The sequence below is a fragment of the Onychostoma macrolepis genome, chromosome 01 (assembly GCF_012432095.1).
Source record: "Onychostoma macrolepis isolate SWU-2019 chromosome 01, ASM1243209v1, whole genome shotgun sequence".
Taxonomy (NCBI): Eukaryota; Metazoa; Chordata; class Actinopteri; order Cypriniformes; family Cyprinidae; genus Onychostoma; species Onychostoma macrolepis.
In genome coordinates, this window is record NC_081155.1 from 31,406,732 (window position 1) to 31,424,527 (window position 17,796).

The following is a 17,796-nucleotide window of genomic DNA, read 5'->3' on the forward strand; positions in this document are numbered from 1 at the left end:
CACACCCAAAAAATCTCCATATGAGGGCTTTCTGCACAGCCTTTACTTTAGAGTATTTCTTCACTCTGAGCAAATATATAATGCTCTAAACATTGAAAGGCTATGCATTCGGCTGTACGTGTATGCTGCACATCAGAACTAAAGTACACTTTGGGCTTGAGGCAGCTGCCTTGCAGACCTGTCTGTCCGTGACTTCACAGGCAGTGTTTCTGCACTCATAGAGGAGACAGAGTCATGGACAGATTTACTTACACCACAAAGTGTTGCTAAATCATGATAAAACATAATTAGACTAACATGAATCAATCAGCTGTACACTGTAAATCAGAAGGCATTACAGGTATAGAAGAGTGAACTATATAAAGAATGAACTTCCAGCATCCCACATGGCGCACTATATAGGGAACAGAAAGTAATTTTGGACACAGTTCTGCTCAGAAATGATGAGATGGAGTAGGCAAAATGTTACGTGAGCACTGGATATAGATATACATGGTTACCTCCTACCATTGTATACTGCCTGCGAAGACAGCATTTTTCAGATTTCGTACCCAGCTTTTTTCTCTCTCTTTCTCTCCCTCTCTCCATCATACAGTGTGAATTTAGGCCCTGCATAAAATATTAGTGAACTGGAGGAGAAAACACGTAAATATTTTACCACTTCACCCAAATCCACAATAGTGAATATTCATCTTGAATAATTAATGAAATGGCCCTAATTATCAGCTCCATCATGCTGAATCAGGCTGAGCATATTGAACACTTTTAGTATTGCATAATTAGAGCGCTAGATCACATGTTGTCAGAAAGAGTACAGGGTTGTAACCTGAAATCATCATTTAGAAGAATTAATAAGTCAATAAGTCAGTGTGGTACTTGGATAAGTAGTACTGAATGATTACTAATTCTAAGCATTGTGTTCTTACTTTAAGCATAAAAAAATCGGATAATCAAGAGTGAACTGAATTTGTGAATTAACATCTGCTGAATGTTGTTTTAACATCAGGGAACATTGCAGATGAGAAGATTAAAAAAAAAAAAAAAAAAAAAGCAACTTCCAGATGACAACGCACACATTGGGCCTATTCATAAAACTAAATTAGAGCACATTTATGTGTAAATTGTTTGTGTATTCATGAATGATTTACACACAAAATCATGTTGCTCATATTAAATAAGGCCACTTGAATGTCTCAGAGCGGTACATGAGCTATCAGAGATCACTTTCTGAAGGCTTTTATCGTGGCACAAAGCAGTCGATACCACCTTAACCTTTGGCCATGTTAGCAAAGTTATCCTACAAACCATAGCTTTAATCCACATTAGCCTTGAGATACCGACTGAAGCCTTTCAAAACCTGAAGCTATGCTATTCCTTTAGAATTAATCCACAATAGTACTGTATAAGCCCCTGCATCTCTATACACCCACTGGAGACATTCAATTCTATCCATGTTAGCCATTGGCTGAAGTAGTGTTTAGCCTGTAGCTGACTCTAGATGAATGTGGAGTGACAGGACTGTGCCAGTGCCCCACTCTGCCCACTGAAGTACCCAGCAGACAGCAAATCAGGGCAAAGCTCTTCAACAGTGAGTGCACAAATAAGGATGTTTTGCTCTCCGATAAAAAAAAAAGTGACAAAGCTATAGCTGCATCCAGCATTTTTCTTTGATGACTGGAAATTTGTGCCCATTTTCAGTGTTTCGTTGGATGATTAACATTCATCAAATGCATTGTTTAATAACATTCTGTAGTTGAAATTACATTGTAATAATGACATTTTAAAAATTACATTGTGGTGGAAATTGTCTAATATCATAGTCAAATTGATTTTGCATAATTTGATGAAATGACAGATTAATGAGAAATGTCACACAGCCAAATAAACTTTTCATAAGTTTATATATTATTTATTCTTTGTTTTATTCATGAAGGCCATCGTATGCCGACACTTTTGTTTCCTTGGCAGCCTAGTACACTACCTTTTGAAAAACCTGATAAAATTGTTGGATGTGATGAAATGATGCCACAAGAGTTGTAATGCGTGTTAATTAGTTTTCACACAATAAATATTGAAATAGTTTATGATTATTTCACTTTTTGTGTAGATGATAATATTCTAGTCTTACCAACGTAATTATTATTTTTTAATGATTTTGTTTTTTAAAGATTGAAAGTCTGGATCAGGGACAAGAGTCAAGCAATTTGAGTTAAAAGGCATTTGAATAGCAAAAATGAAAACAATTAAGGCATCGTAATGTGACCTTCACAAAAAGAAAAAAGTAAAAAACTCCTAGTTTAAAAAAAAAACTAAAACCTATACATCGCAAGTAAATATGTCTCATCTCACTAAATTGCCATAAAATTGTCACGTTGCGGTATTTAAAGAAAAAAATCAAAGACGTTCATTATATTCCTTTTGCATTGCAGAAAGTACATTTTACGTTTGTCTGTACAGCATGCACATTATGTATTCATACAAGATTGTATATGTGCTTGCATTTTTATGCACAAACGTTGTCATAGTCTTTTATCAGCAATTCGGTTTGTTATTTTATGTGTTTGTGTATGTGTGTGTATGAGAAACTGCAAGAATCTGCGGGTACACTGTGTCTTTTGTGTGTGTGTAAGAAAGAGAGAGAGAGCGAGAGAGAGCGGAGTGCTTTAGAAGTAGATTGTGGGACATAATAAAAGATAAATCAGAGAGACTCAGTCGTATTGGCAGTATGAAGAGTGAGCCAGAGACAGACACAGAATCTATTATGAGCAAAGGCTAGAGGAACTCAACCTTGTGCACTCAGTGTGTGCGTGTGTGTGTGCGTGCGCCTTCGAGATTAATAGTAATTTCAGCATGCTGAATTCTGAATTATTGAAACATGGGGAAAATGAATAAAGATTTATGACTCTTTGAGGCTTAGAAAGAGTTTCATAAACATGCCCTCTATCAGAGCAAAAAGTCACCCGCACCATCATTATAAATCAAAAACTCCCTTTAAAGTTTTTCTGCTCTTTAGAGTGAGAGAGAGAGAGAGCGCAAGAGGATAGGCGGGGCTAGGGGTGGGGCCAGGTGAAATCTGATTGGCCGATTCAGTGGCTCTGTGATGACATGTTATTGGCAATGAAATGCCAAACCAGAGACCCTCTGGCTGAAACTACAGTATCCAGCTGAACGGTCCCAACCGTGCAGGCCAATTTGAACTATCCTGCATGAACTACAAATCCTGTGAACTCGTGGGGGATGTGAACCGCACAACCCCTTTGAATTCCTGCTCTGAATTCTCAGCCACACACTCAAAACAACAAGGTGTTTAGTTGTAAGAAGTTTTTTAAACCTTAGTTGCTCCTTTAAACTGAAGGGCAGTTGCTGAAGGGCATTCAGAAACATAGATTCCAGTTCAAACATCCAGAATGTACGCTATTAAGGATTTGTAGTCATGCTGAGGTACCTTTCCCATACAGCGATGTAACTCCCTGATTAACCACCATAGTATGATGCATTGTTGTGGAAACAAACTACCTAGTCACGATTGTTTCCCGAACACGTCGCTTCTCCGTCATTGGAACCACATTAGTTCAACAATATAGGGCCATTGTTAATGACGTAATACGTATGTATGTGGTGGAGGAATAACTTCTGCTACAGAGTCGAGATCTCTAAGATGCTGCTGTATTGATCATGGCACCTGATGACTAATTTACTATTTTTTGTTCCCTGTCATTTTGCTTTATTTGATGTTTGATTCATCGCGGATTCCCTCTTACGCTATACTCTGGGGTTCCCTTAGATATTTATGCAAATGCGCACTCTTCAAAAATGGCGCTTATTGAGGACGCGCTAAAATACATAGATTAAAATGCATTTATATTTAGATAGAATGGAATATATAGGTTGTACGGCATGTTAGCTTGCTTGTTTTAATTTAATTTATTTAAGCCCATATGTCTTACTAACAAGAAACTATGCTTCTAACCACAGGTCGAGAGCTGTAGTTCCAACCACGTAAATTTGCGACGCTGTTTGCGAATGTTCGTTTGAACTACGGTTTCGGGAACACTGAATCGCTTGCGACTGCAAGCATTGTTGGCTAATGATGCCTTTGGGAAACGCACCCCAGGATAGTTCTTCAAGTGAATTTAGGCATCACAATATTAACAATATTGTACAGTATGAAAATTATATTAATATTGCTATTTACTAAAGATTAAATTTTTATTACCTTTGAGTAAACAAAAGTTAAAGGAAAATTCTGTCATCATTTACTCACCTCATATAGTTGCAAATGCATAAGAATTTCGTTCGTTTTCTAAATACAAAAACCAATGAGGTTAGTTCACGAGTGTCAAGTAAGCATAGTTGAGCTTCATTTCACTATATTTGATTGTTCTATTCTATGTATGTGTGTGGATCCATGTTTCTGTGTGAACAAAAGCCCAAATTAAATCTGTCTACTCATATCATTTAGAATAAAACCACTCAATTCATATGGATTACGTTTGCAATGTCTTTATGAAGCTTAAAAATTTTGGTTATGTGGAATGTCAGTGGATGGACAAAAATGATGAGATAATATTAGAAATATCATCTTTTGTATTCAGAAGATGAATAAAAGTCTTATGGGTTTGCAATTCCTAGTGGAATCAATATGTCCATCAACCACGCTGCATGGAAACTTAAGTTATTTGTTCCCTTATTGTGAAGAGGGAAAGAGGTCAGTTGTTTTTTTCCTTCTCTGCATGCCACCAAAAATGCATGAGGAGAAATGTGAGGTATAAAAATAGGAGAGATGGGCAGAGACAGAGTGATCGAGATAGGAAGAGACACAGGGAGGAATGGGGAGAGCGAGATGGCGGGGGGATACATGGTCGTGTCTTTCTAATTGTGTGTCATTACTGTGAGACTCCCTGATTTGAGGGTTCAGGCAGACTCTCATTTAGAAAGAGAGAGAGAGAGAGTTTGCTGTTCTCATTACTGGACACACAGAGCTGCAGGGGTTGATGGGAGCTCGTAAGGTCATGCCATGCCAGACAGAAATTGCCAGAATGAGACTGAGGCATGCAAGCATTTCTGTGCCATAAATTATAACCAAACTCTACCAAGTATGTACGGCACCCTGCAGCACAATCAAGTCAAAAACTGCCATATGGCATTATAGATTATCTGAGAGAGAATGAGAGTGACAGCAAGCGTGTGTGTTGGGGGAGGGATCGCATATCAGCACGTACGGTAACGCAGTCTACCGCACTCTTAGAGTAAGTTCATGACTGCAGGAAATGAACTTGGAAATTGGCTGACTTTACTTGTCAGTCTCTATCAAATATGGATCCATCCACAGCGGCCCCCAAAAGTATTCAGACACTTCAGCCACACTTGAAATTCAGCATCGCTTTAAATAACAACACGTCACACCAAGTGGCGTATAATTTAAAGAAGCACAACTCGATTCATGAGAAAATTATGTCCGTGAACTTTTGATATAAAAGAGTTTTTCAAACTAGGAAAACATACTGTAACATTTACACATCAGAACTTTCTAGCTCTGTAGAAAAATGCTTTTATTGAAAGTATGATGGAAAAATGCCTGACAACACATGGAGGTGTATATTAATGCATGGCCGCCCACATTTGCACGCCAACGCCACCTATTCAGATACTTTATCTTCCCAGTCATGGTGAGATAATGAAATAGGAAAGAAACTGTTGTTCCTAACACTAACTGCTAAGTATTAGAGCAAAATAAGGGAAAGTTTGTCAAACCTTGTGCTCTTCTTGACTGGATATAGTATTAAAGATGATTCAGTATGGTCTAATTATCCAAAAACATACTAGTCAACTAGATAATATTGATTTTTTTCATGTTTTTGCTTTGAGCTTTTTAGAAGCAGTGCTTTAATAAGCATTTATGCCATGGTCTGTCTGAATACTCGATTCTGATTGGCTGCGCGTCGGGCGGTTCTTCGCATTCAAATCGTTTAATGCACAGCTAGCCATTGATTATCCCTTACGTAATCAACAGTGTGCTGAACTTTATTACAATATAAGCCAATAATTAACCGATAAATGGCCAGTATGTTCTGTGGTATTTTGTATAAATAAATTATGAAAAACGGATATTCGTTTCGGATTTGCCATGATGTTGACTGTTATTATAACATTATAAAAATAGTGGAAATGAACATGCACAATTAAATATACAGTACCATTCAAAAGTTTGGAGTCAGTAGGATATTTAAATTTTTTCTTAAGAAATCTCTTATGCTTTATTTGATCAAAAATATAGAAAAAAATATTGAATATTGTAAATTGTTTGCAAATTCTCAGCGTCATTACTCTAGTCTTCAGTGTTGCATGAACCTTCAGAAAGCATTCTAATATGCTGATGTTATTGCTCAAGAAACATTTCTTCATATTAATACTGAAAACAGAAATCGTATGTTTTTTTTTAAAGATTATTTGATGAATAGAATGTTCAAAAGAATAGAATTTATTTGATAGAATGTTTTGTCTTTGTCACTTTATTGACACTGAACTTTGAAGGTTAGTGTAAGTTAATATTGTCCCAACAATGCTAATACTGGCTGATAACGGATATAATAATGATACACTGAGAGAGTTATCCATGAGACAGTTTGCACAGTAAAGCACTCTTGGAGAAGTTGCATCTTTAAATTCATCCTGTTTAATGCACCGCTACTACAGTCACACATATTCAAGCATATGTCTTTGTCCAATGTCTCACTATGAACAATGTGTTTTTAAGATAGCATGTCAAGTTAAAACCTGTCAAAAAAAAAAAAAAATTCATCTCAAGACCCCTGCATTCTGTCATGTTCTGTCCAGCTGTTTTTAAATGCAAGATAATCATTGATATTACTTATGTAAAAACACCCTCAAAGAAACACGTCCAATTGGTGACAGGTGAACCTGAAATTAGCCTTATTATACAGAATGTCCTTTAGACCAATTATAGTCAGCTAGTCATACAGGCAGCCCACCTACTGCTTTTTTAAATTTGTATTTTTGCACATCCCTAGCGTGTATCACCTGCCACTCCGTATATTCTTCCGAAAGATGAAAATCCAAAATTCAGAAATGGTGGCTGAAGTTTATCATCTCTAAAAAATAACAACGTTGGATTATGTTTCATAATTTATATCTGGTACTCTTGGCATGAATATTCTGCACATTGATTGGGAAATTGACTTGCAGCCAACTACAGATTGCACACACATCATGAGTTCTTTAAGGAACTGAAAAGCTAATGAGTGAATAGTGGAACCCCTGATGGTCATCCTCAGATGCCCACTGGTTAATCAGCATTATACATACTAGAGTGGCCACACATTGGTTATGCTGAAATAGCTAATTGGGTCATTAAGTGATTAGGATTAGCATATGGTCAAATGGATCATGCTAAACAATTAAATAATTGAGAAACTGACTGAAAGCATGGACATATTCTGCACTGTAAAATCAAAATTGATTACATAAAAAAGAAACAGTTCACCCAGCAATGAAATTTCTGTCATCATTTATATATGCTGGTTTCTTTTGTGGAACTCAAAAGAGAAGCTTTTAGCAATTATTTTTTTTTCTTTTCTCCAAAACAACCCTGAACCTCACTGACTTCCATTAGAGCTCAAAACAATGTTGAAACAAGGGGGAAAAAAGCATGGTTGCTTCAGAAAATGCTTTTTTTTTTTTAATGTTTAGGGTTTAGAGGGTACGCAACATTTAATTTCCGAACTGCAGAGATATGTGTATAAACCAATGTAATAAAATGTTGGCACAGTCACCTTTTTCTGTTTCAGAGAAATTTGAATACACTTTTTAGTGCCACCCACTGGACTTTGAAGCTGCCACAAAATTTCCAAGAAGCAACGGAATTGCATATAAAAGAAACTGAGATTTTTCAAAATACCTTATTTTGTTTTCCACAGAAGTCATAAAAGTTTGGAACGAAATGAGGTTGAATAACTGATGACAGATTTGTCATTTTTGGATGAAATATTACTTTAGAAGAAGCATGCAAACCAATTGTCTTCAAATATTTAAGCAATCATGATTATTTGAAGTAAGTGGACTAGTAATTGTGTGTTTGTACATACTCGCATATGTGTATATATTGCACACATGACTGACTGGCAGACTGACTGTTTACCATAAACATTAGATCTATAGTCATAGATCTAAGACACAGACTCATTTGACCAGGACTTTACTGGTAGAATAATTACATGGCCATTTGATCACGCATACGCACACACATGCTCTTTACTGGTACTGTGGCCATATTTCCATATGTCCCTGTTTATGGGATGTGGGACATCTGCTTGAACCCCTCCTGTTCACTTTAGTTAAGCAGCCATCAATCAACCAGACAAAGAAAGAGAGTGTTTAAGCTACATGTGTTTTTGTGCATAAGAAGGAAGACAGAGTGTGCGGCTGTGTGTTTCTAATGACTGAGTGGCATTGTTGAGTGTTTATGTAAGTTTAATGAGACAGTGGCTGTATAGTGCTTTATTTTTAATAAGGTAAAGATGTTCAGTGGAGGCAGGCCATATATAACTATCTGTGTGTGTGTGTGTGTGTGTGGGAGAGGGAAAGAGGACAGATGCATTAAGCTGTTGTAGGAGGCATTAGCAGAGCACCACATGTGTCTTCTCAAGAGTATTGTCACGGGATTTTCATCTTATGCTGTCATTCCTCTTTTTACTGTTGCACAGCTATGGGCATATTCGAATATGTGGATGTTTAGAAATACACTTTTGACACTCTGTTTTTTTTTTAAATTTATTTAATATGTCCAAAAGTGTATATTTTAGTAACACCTTAGCATAGGGACCAACTATCAACTAGTTGCTTATTTGCATGCCTATTAATAACATATTGACTATTTATTAGTACTTATAAAGCACATATTCTGCATGACCATATTCTACATCCATAATCTTACCCAATACCTAAGCTTAACAACCACCTTATTAACTATTAATAAGCAGCAAATTAGGAGTTTATTGAGTCAAAAGTCATTAAATGGTTTTGTTAATAGCGAGAACTGAACCTGAAAATAAAGTGTGACCTATATTTTCACTGTCATTTTCAACACATCTCACATTATTTATTGTTTAATAGCACTCTGTGGCTATTTTTAACTTTTTTCAGATGTAAAGCATTTGAATATAAGCTGAAACAAATTGTGAAATTTCAAGACATTTTTAATGTGACTTTCATAAAAACAAAAAGTTTAAATCTTTAAAAGTGAAACTCTAGTTTAAAACTGTAGGAGCATAAAAGTGCCTGAAGTTAAAGAAACACCCACACGCTCATTCTTTTCTTTTTCTTTTTTTGTCGGATGATTAACTGGTTGCATGGTCAAACACACACAACAATCGATAATCTCTATTAAATATTATGGATTTGTTTTTCAGTGTCATCGACTTCATTACACAGACATGATTCAGAGACCGGCTAGATTGTCAAGAGATATGACAGATCGTTACATCTGGGTTCAGCTGTATCAGTTTCTCTGCTTTTTGAGCTGATTTGATATTAATGAAAAAGATTACGCTAAACTAACCTTAAAAATATTCCATAATTCCATGTTTAAAGACAAAATAACACCATTCACAACTTATTTAACATTTGTCGCACAGAACACATTACATAAACCTGTCACTGGCCAACTGTCCACAGTTCTCCTTTTGTAGGAACAAACACAAGATGTGTTTTTGTGTTTATCTGTAGTATTTTGTAATTGTTGGTCGATGCACACATGCAACCAGAAGTCTTTTGGACCATGAGCGCTGCATATGAAGTTAAAAGTAGGTCATCCTTGATGTTGCTCGAGATCTTTGCGTTCTGTTTTCTTCTTTTGCATTCTGTCTAGCTGCCTTTGAGCACAAGAACACATCCTGTGCTGAATGTACTCAGTTGGTTTGGAAAGAAGAAGGTTCTTACTGTCTCATAAAACGTTATGAAAATAAATTCCTTTTTTGAATAATGTGCAAGGATGCATCTTGCACAAGAACACCAGCAACATTTAATAAGAACATAAACAGGGCTGATTTTGAGCTCCTGTTATTTTTAAATTGTAACACTGTGTACAACAAAAGTGACCTTTAGCTGTAACATTAACATTCTCTTTGCTTGCTCTGTGTGTGTCCTTCTTACTTTAGGTGTGCGCGTCAGAGAGGAGCTCCATGGCTAATGTGAGACGCATCTTCAGCGAGTCTGTGCAGAGGTCATCAGGGTCATCGGCGGCCATGTGGTCCACACGCCTACTTTTCTTCTTCGCCCTCTTCACACCCGTCACGCTCGGTAATACACTCGGGCACACACACACACAGACAAAAGCCAATTATTTCCTTGTTGTGTTGTTTTCGCCGAGATGGATAAATGAGATGTCTTACTGCTTTTATTTGATTAGTTGGCCCCCAACCTTGAAGTGCAGACTGTCAGATGAAGACGAGCCAAATGAGAGCGAAGCGCGCAGCTCTCAAATCTTCAGTGAAAATTCCACAAAGTTTTTGCGTCTTATTAAAAGTTTTGGAAACTATTAATTGAGACATCTCTTCTCGCAGCAATAAATGATTCATGAGCAATCACAGAATTTCACAACCACTGCACATCCGTTATGATCAAAACATTCACACATACGCAGAAAGGCGCTCACGCACATATGGGGGAAAGAAATTTGAAACACACAAACAAAAACAACTCCAAAGCTATTTAATAGATAGCTGCATTTTGCCAAACACCATAGTGAAATATGAAATATAGCTGGATTATTTTCCAGTGAACGAGCCATTTTATGGGCCGATCCATAGCTATAAAAATTGTGTGTGAACCTGTTAAAAGCGTGCAAGATAGAGTACAGATGTAAGAGGATCTGACAGATCAATAATCATAGATGCAGACGTCTAGACTCTCTATGTGTGTGCGCCACATGCGAGCGTGACCCCGTGTGCACGACTCGGTCCCTCAAGGGGACCTTTAGCGTAACGGTTTGAGCTCGGAGGACACTGGGGAATTGGCCATTGGGGGAACGTTTTAAAAACATCAAGGCAACGTTCAACACAAGCGCTCCCTTATCGACGTTCTCTGTATCTCTGTAACGCACACATTAATTCAGCCTCTCTCCTTTTTTCTCACTGTCATCGATTGCTTCTTTTCTCTGGCACTCACCTTCCACCAGTCTCAAGGGCGCTAAAACACAGTTCCACCTCGACAGCAGCCTTCCTGCCTGCACTCGATTCTATTTAAACCAATAACCTACATTATACCCATAAGCCATTTGAGTTCTATACATCAGCCCTGCCCACACACTCACGCACAGTCATTTCTGCTGGCCTTTGCTTTCTTTTAGAATCAGAATGGCTCTTGTGTGTGTGTGTGTGTGCGTTGTTAAATCTCAATGGAAACGATTGCGATGGCGACGGTTAAATCCTGGATCCTGATTGGATGATGATGTGGCGTCTCTGCTGTCAGTGTGTGTGCTAATCGGAGGCAGCAGCAGAATATGAAATTAACTCGTGCACACAGTCAAGTGTCATTCACATCCCTGAGATTAATTTCATAAGAGCGAGTGTGTGTGAGAGTGTCTGAATCTGTCTGTGTCTGTGTACGCATTAGAATGCAGTTTATTGTGTCGGTGTTTGTCTATGGCTATACGTCATGCGGGGAAAGGAGTGTGTTGCTACGGTAACAGGAAAGGGGTGGCGGTAAAGAATGTAATTTTTGATTTAAGTGTCTGTGTGTGTGTGTAATTTAAAGAAAGGTTATTACTGAGGACATGATAACTAGATAGATGTGACTTTTGGGTGCAGATATGAGATCTTTCTATTGTATAATGAAGAATAGTTTTGCTCTCAATAACTATTCTTTTTGCTACATGCCGTCTCTCTCTAATACACTCAAAAACTGAATTATTTTATGTCTGAGAGAGAGAGAGTGCGTGAATGAAAGATGAAGAACACTCTGTTTGTGTTTAAATTTGTTTCATAGTTTGTTCAACGTGATATTTTTCTCTCTCTTTTTTCGCAGTTTTAAGTCGTGCTCCAGTGCCGATGGCTGTGGTGCGTCGAGAGCTGTCATGTGAGGGTTATCCTATCGAGCTGCGCTGCCCGGGCACCGATGTCATTATGATCGAGAGTGCCAATTATGGGCGCACAGATGACAAGATCTGTGACTCGGACCCCGCTCAAATGGAGAACACTCGCTGCTATCTGCCTGATGCCTACAAGATTATGGGCCTCAGGTAGAGAGATACATTCACATGCTTTGTGCTCTATTGTTGTCTCACAGGTTGTATTAATGTGTGCGTCTTTTCTTGTGTGTGTGTGTGTGTGTGTCAGTGCATGGCTACGTACACACTGCAGCTAAATGAGTCATTCCATCATGGAGGACCATTTGTGTCCGCAACATCTGGTGAAATTATAAACCTATTGTAATAACAGTGTTTTCATGTGATGTACTTTTAAATAGTTTTAAAAATGATGTGCATTTCTGGGCGCATGTAGACGGTCATAGACATGAAATTCTCATTTAATTGTATTAAAATTATATTTTTCTACAAAAAAAGAACACACATTGCACACACACACACACATTGAAACTTTGCTGCAGTAAACTGTGTATTGGTTTGCCCATTCATTCTGGATCAGTCACATTTATATGAACACATTCATTTAAATTAAATCAGATTTTAATTTCATTGAATCTAAATGTGTCCATGAATCTTGATTCCTCTCATCACGCTGCTTGTTTATTTAAAAATAATAGGGAGGTAAATGTTGTTTTATATTATTTAATAGTAAATGGCACAGTGAAGAGGAAATTATATCATTTAAGTTTTGAAAGGAGACAATGTCTGCTCTCAACATTCTTACATAATTAGTTTATTCAAGCTTGATAAGATTTCTCAAGCAGAAAGAATTTCTGTAATTTGCTCTATTTATAGAAAATAATCATGTTGTTGGCTAATGAATACTAATGATAGGAGGCCATAAGTCTTGTAAATGTTAACTAAAAATAAAACTATTAAAATGTTTTAATGTTAGAAGTTAGATTTTTTTTTTAAACTTAAACTTAAAAAAACTAATTGAAATTAATTAGAAATGTTGTATTTGCAACTAACTGAAAAAATTTTAAAAAGGAAAATGTTAAAGTTATGAAAAACTAAAGCTTAAAAATAAATTAAATAGAAATACAAAAAACTAATAAAAATGACAAAAGCACATATCTAAATGACTAAATCCTTAATTAAAATTAAAGCTGAAAATATGAAAATGAAAGTTAATTCAAAATTAACTAACAAAAATTCTATAATAGTATATAAATAACACTAAAATAATACTGCCCATAAAAATGTATGGGTTTATTTATTACTTTATTTAAAAAAAAAGAAAGATTTTTTTTTCATTTAGCATTTTATATAGTAGCACTTAAAGATATTATGTACCTGACAGAATGCTTAAAAATTTTGCAGAAATTTACTTTATGATTAACCTTTCCAAAATGACCGTGAATGACTGTGAGTACAAACCACATTCTGCAACTACATTCACTGCTAAAACATCCAGGCAGTGACAATTGCAGTTTCATTAAATCTGAGTAGTATGTACAGACCCAAACTGAGCAGCTAGTTGGTGATGCAGTAATGCTGCTATTGAGTTATCACTGTGTCGACTGTTGCAACTTGGAGTGAATCCTGCATTCCATACACACATGGAATAATAATTTAGGGTATTTATTCCCGCATTTAAATGTGGTTGTCACTCCCAAAACTTTGCAGTGTGTACGTGGGCTGTGTGTTAGGTTTCAGCTGAGCTCATTGTGGAGAGCGAAACTGTCAACACTTTGATTTGTAGGCATAATTAGCACGTAAGAGCGTAATAAAAAACAGGAAAAAGACATTGTGCTTCAAAAGCAGGTGTTCGCCATGCAGAACAATGCAAGAGTATATTTGTGCAGTGATTTTTTTTCACACAGCACACGGACTTAATCAGATGTACTCATTTGAGATTGTCCACGTTACATAACGCCCCAAACATCAGCCTTCAAACATATTAGCCACCCTGTTTGCATTTTTCAAAGTTGTCTGGCAGGACAAATGAATTCTTTGCCTCCAAACTGCACAGATGAAGCCGAGCTACAGAGAAACACAGAACCCACGCAGAACAAAACCCCATTAGCATCTGCGTCATCACAAGAAACATTATCGTTTCAGTTCCGGCTAATGTCAAGAGCACAGCCTGCTATCTGTCCGACCTTGACTTTGACTGGGGACGACAACCTGGCACCCCATGGCACAAGAAGAAAGATGTAGGGATGTAGGGAATGGGCTACGCATGAGAATAATCACAAACTATGAACGGATGTGTCATGCTGCGTAACGGCATGCCTTGCCCTCATAAAAGATTCATAAAAGTGGCGGCTTCTACTGTATGTTTTTAATTTCCAACCGGACATATTTGATTATACAGTTTTTTGTTCATTCATAATGACTCCCAGTGTGTGTTTGTGTGTGTGTAATCAGTGAAAATGTGTAAGGGAGCGAGCACCATATCCTGCCCTGAGGTTGCCTGTAATACCACCTGCCAGCTGCCACACACACACATACACACACACATACACACTGCCTCAGGGTAGACCAGACTGTAAGATCCAATTAGCAAGGCCATAGACCATGCCCAGAGTCAATGTGGAGGAAATTACCATTTATGAGTTCTCTTTCATACACACACGCAAATATACCTGTAACACATGCTCACATTCTCTTGTGAGACTCGATTTAGATGTTTAGATGCTGGCAGCCCGCTTTTATCAACACACAAGAGGTAGATTTTTCAGTTTCTATAACTCTGAACCGCTAATGTGCAAGGCACGCTCAGAATGTAACAGTGTATAATTCCCATAGAGGAATTAGGAAATGTTCCATGAAACGGAAGACAAGAGAAAGATTTCGCCTTTTTTCTCTCTCGGTCCTGCTCCGCTGCTTTTTATAGAAGCTGTGGCTGGAATCACACATCATTTATCATTCTCCACCTCATCTCCCGCTCTCCCTCTCTCTCTGTCACTCGCTCTCTCTCATTTTGTCTGACCTTTACATCTCACTCAGTTTGGGCTAATGTATTCACAGAGTGTGTGTGTGTGTGTGTGTGTACGTGTGTGCCATGGCGGGCTAATGCTCTAATCAATGAGGGGAGGTAATTGGAAGGTGATTGTTTGGGAGCCCCTTATCCAAGATCTATTGGCAGACATAATATATTACACAAAGAGATTTCAACTAGCAGGTCTGATGCAATTCAGAGGAGAGAGAATAGAACTGATTTCACACACTGCATGCTAAACAGTTGTTCCAGAAATGAAAACGGCAAGAGAGCCTGTGATTGGTCAGGGTACTTGATTTTCTCAAATTATTGATCATGTTACTTTGCATGTGGAAATGGTGTTGGTTTTGTTAAAAATGAACATTTCATCTAATATCATGTTCATCCTCAATTATGTAGTGTGCAAAAGATCATGCTTATTACTGCAATGCAAAAAACTACTTTAATTGTGTTTGTACTGAATTTGTATTCAATTTATCCTTATTTTAATCAAAACATCATTCAGTCCATTAAGGAGGTTTTGATCACTGTATTACAGTAATAATTTTTTTCACATTACAGTAAGAGAAGTTGGGGGTGAATATGCATATTTGTCATGCCAATAATGTCATCTAATAAATAAATATGTTGCATATACCAGTAAAATATCTGTTTTCTATACTATTTAATTTCTTATTATTTTCTTTTGATTTTAGAGTAAAATACAATATGACTAGCACATTGTGGTATTTTCCCTTAATGACCAATTAAATCAAAATTAGAGTTGTGTCATTTACACTTTAATAATAATGAAAAACAATTATACTGTATATAGTTTTTCTCTTCTTGGAACTTACATCTAGATCTTATATGCATGTGTTCGTGTTACACATGTTGCATATACTTACTATTATAATAATACATTTTGAATAATTACATGCAAGTAAGCCAAACCCTAATCCTAACCCTAACTATATAGTAAGTACATGTAGTTGATTAATATTACTCAGTTCTTAAATGTATAATTACACTGTAACAAGGACACTTTAAAATAAAGTGTAGCTGCATGTACTATGGCACTGTACATTTACGAAATTATGTAATTTAAAAAAAAAATATATATATATAATAAAACTAGTAATAGCATGTACTGTAGCAAATTCAATACAAGTTTATTCAAAGTTGTCGGTGTGCTGCTCATGCTTATTTATTTATTGATTAGAGATTTACCTTCCTAACCTTCTATTGATTGTGAGGAAAGAGATTTGAGGTTTTGCCAAGCTGTGACGTAACTAAAAGCTACTGGCTGTTTTCAAACGAGACAAACTCTTCAGCATGTTCCCAACTTACTGTTTAAAAATATGTAAACGCTAGAAAGAAAACTGCGCTTGTCAAACCATTTTATATTTTTGTTGTTGACATTTTACATCTTTATTCAATGATTTCATCAAAGCGGGACAATGTGGAATTCTTTCTTAAAGCAGATGGTTTTTGAATTGATCACGAATTTATATTAAATTGACACTGTCAGTGTCGACAATCGAACCTGTCATCTTGGCATTGCTAGCGTGATACTCTATTGTTGAGCTTCAAGGACGCTCATAACTATAAAAAATGCCCCACCTTATTGGGCCCATGTCATCAAATGATTACAAATCATGATATGCTGTGTGTGTTTGTGAGCGAAATAGGAAACAGTTACTCACACACATAGGAAACCCTCTGATATCTCAGTCAGGAGATGTTCTTCGAGGCCAGTGATATATTCATGTGACACACGCTGCCCCAGTTCATTCAGTCATCTCCTCACTTCAGCCTGTCTGATCGGACCATGTGCATACGCCCAAACAACAGTGAACACAAATCTTAAACACACAAAACCCGAGACAACATTTCTTAGGCGGGGGCATTGAGTAGGCTAATGGGTATTTTGTGCATGCAAATCTTTACCTTTAAAGAAAAAGACAATAGAATCTCCTCTTCTCTCCTCTCCTCCTAAATTAGGTCATATATGAGTGTTGCACACTGCCACACAAGAGCTGTCGCCCCGGAAACCAGAGATGCCCCACAGCACTCTGGGAGTATGACTGTCACACTCACTCAGTACAGCAATTAGGGCCCACACACACATACCCAAACTGTAACACACACTTAACATACCTGCATTCATACTTATGCACGAATATGCACAAATGCCAAGATACCAATCCTATATAATTTTCCGCTGTTTGACAGCTTGAAAAGTAAGAGGCAAAACACACACACACACACACACACACATCTGAGTCCGTCAGACTGTCGCTTGTCTTATAATGATTTTGTGAAGCTAAGGTTGGAAACTTAAAAAGCTGAAGTATGTGTTTGTGTGTCTGTGTGTGCATTTTAAGTGCCCCATGGGTTTGGACTGGAAGGTTTCCATGGTTACCAGTTGAGGGAGATATAACTGCACTTTAAGATTCTTGTGTGTGTTTGTACATGTGTCAGTTGTGTTTTGTGTGTGTGCTTGTATTTCTATTGGGTGTAATAATCATGAAATATGACAGAGATGTCATGTGGTGGTCATCCGTATGTGTGCGCATGTGTTCCTGCCAAGCAGGATTTGTCAAAACTGTCTTTTCCTCAGCTTTTTTTTGTGCCAGAATTCGTTCTGCTCTGTATTTTCAACCCTACATGTACATAAGACCTACATAAGAATTACATTTGAACA

At 37.1% G+C, this 17,796-nt stretch overlaps 1 protein-coding gene across 4 annotated transcripts in view; it reads left to right on the plus strand.

Moving 5' to 3' along the window:
* Positions 1-17,796, plus strand: part of adgrl3.1 (adhesion G protein-coupled receptor L3.1) — a 99,123-nt gene that overhangs the window by 15,554 nt on the left and 65,773 nt on the right. For all 4 annotated transcript variants that reach the window (XM_058769609.1, XM_058769613.1, XM_058769620.1 and 1 more), the window contains exons 2-3: positions 10,176-10,317; positions 12,043-12,256. In XM_058769609.1, the coding sequence (XP_058625592.1) occupies positions 10,200-10,317; positions 12,043-12,256 (332 nt within the window). In that variant the 5' untranslated portion in view covers positions 10,176-10,199. The remainder of the gene's footprint in view (positions 1-10,175; positions 10,318-12,042; positions 12,257-17,796) is intronic.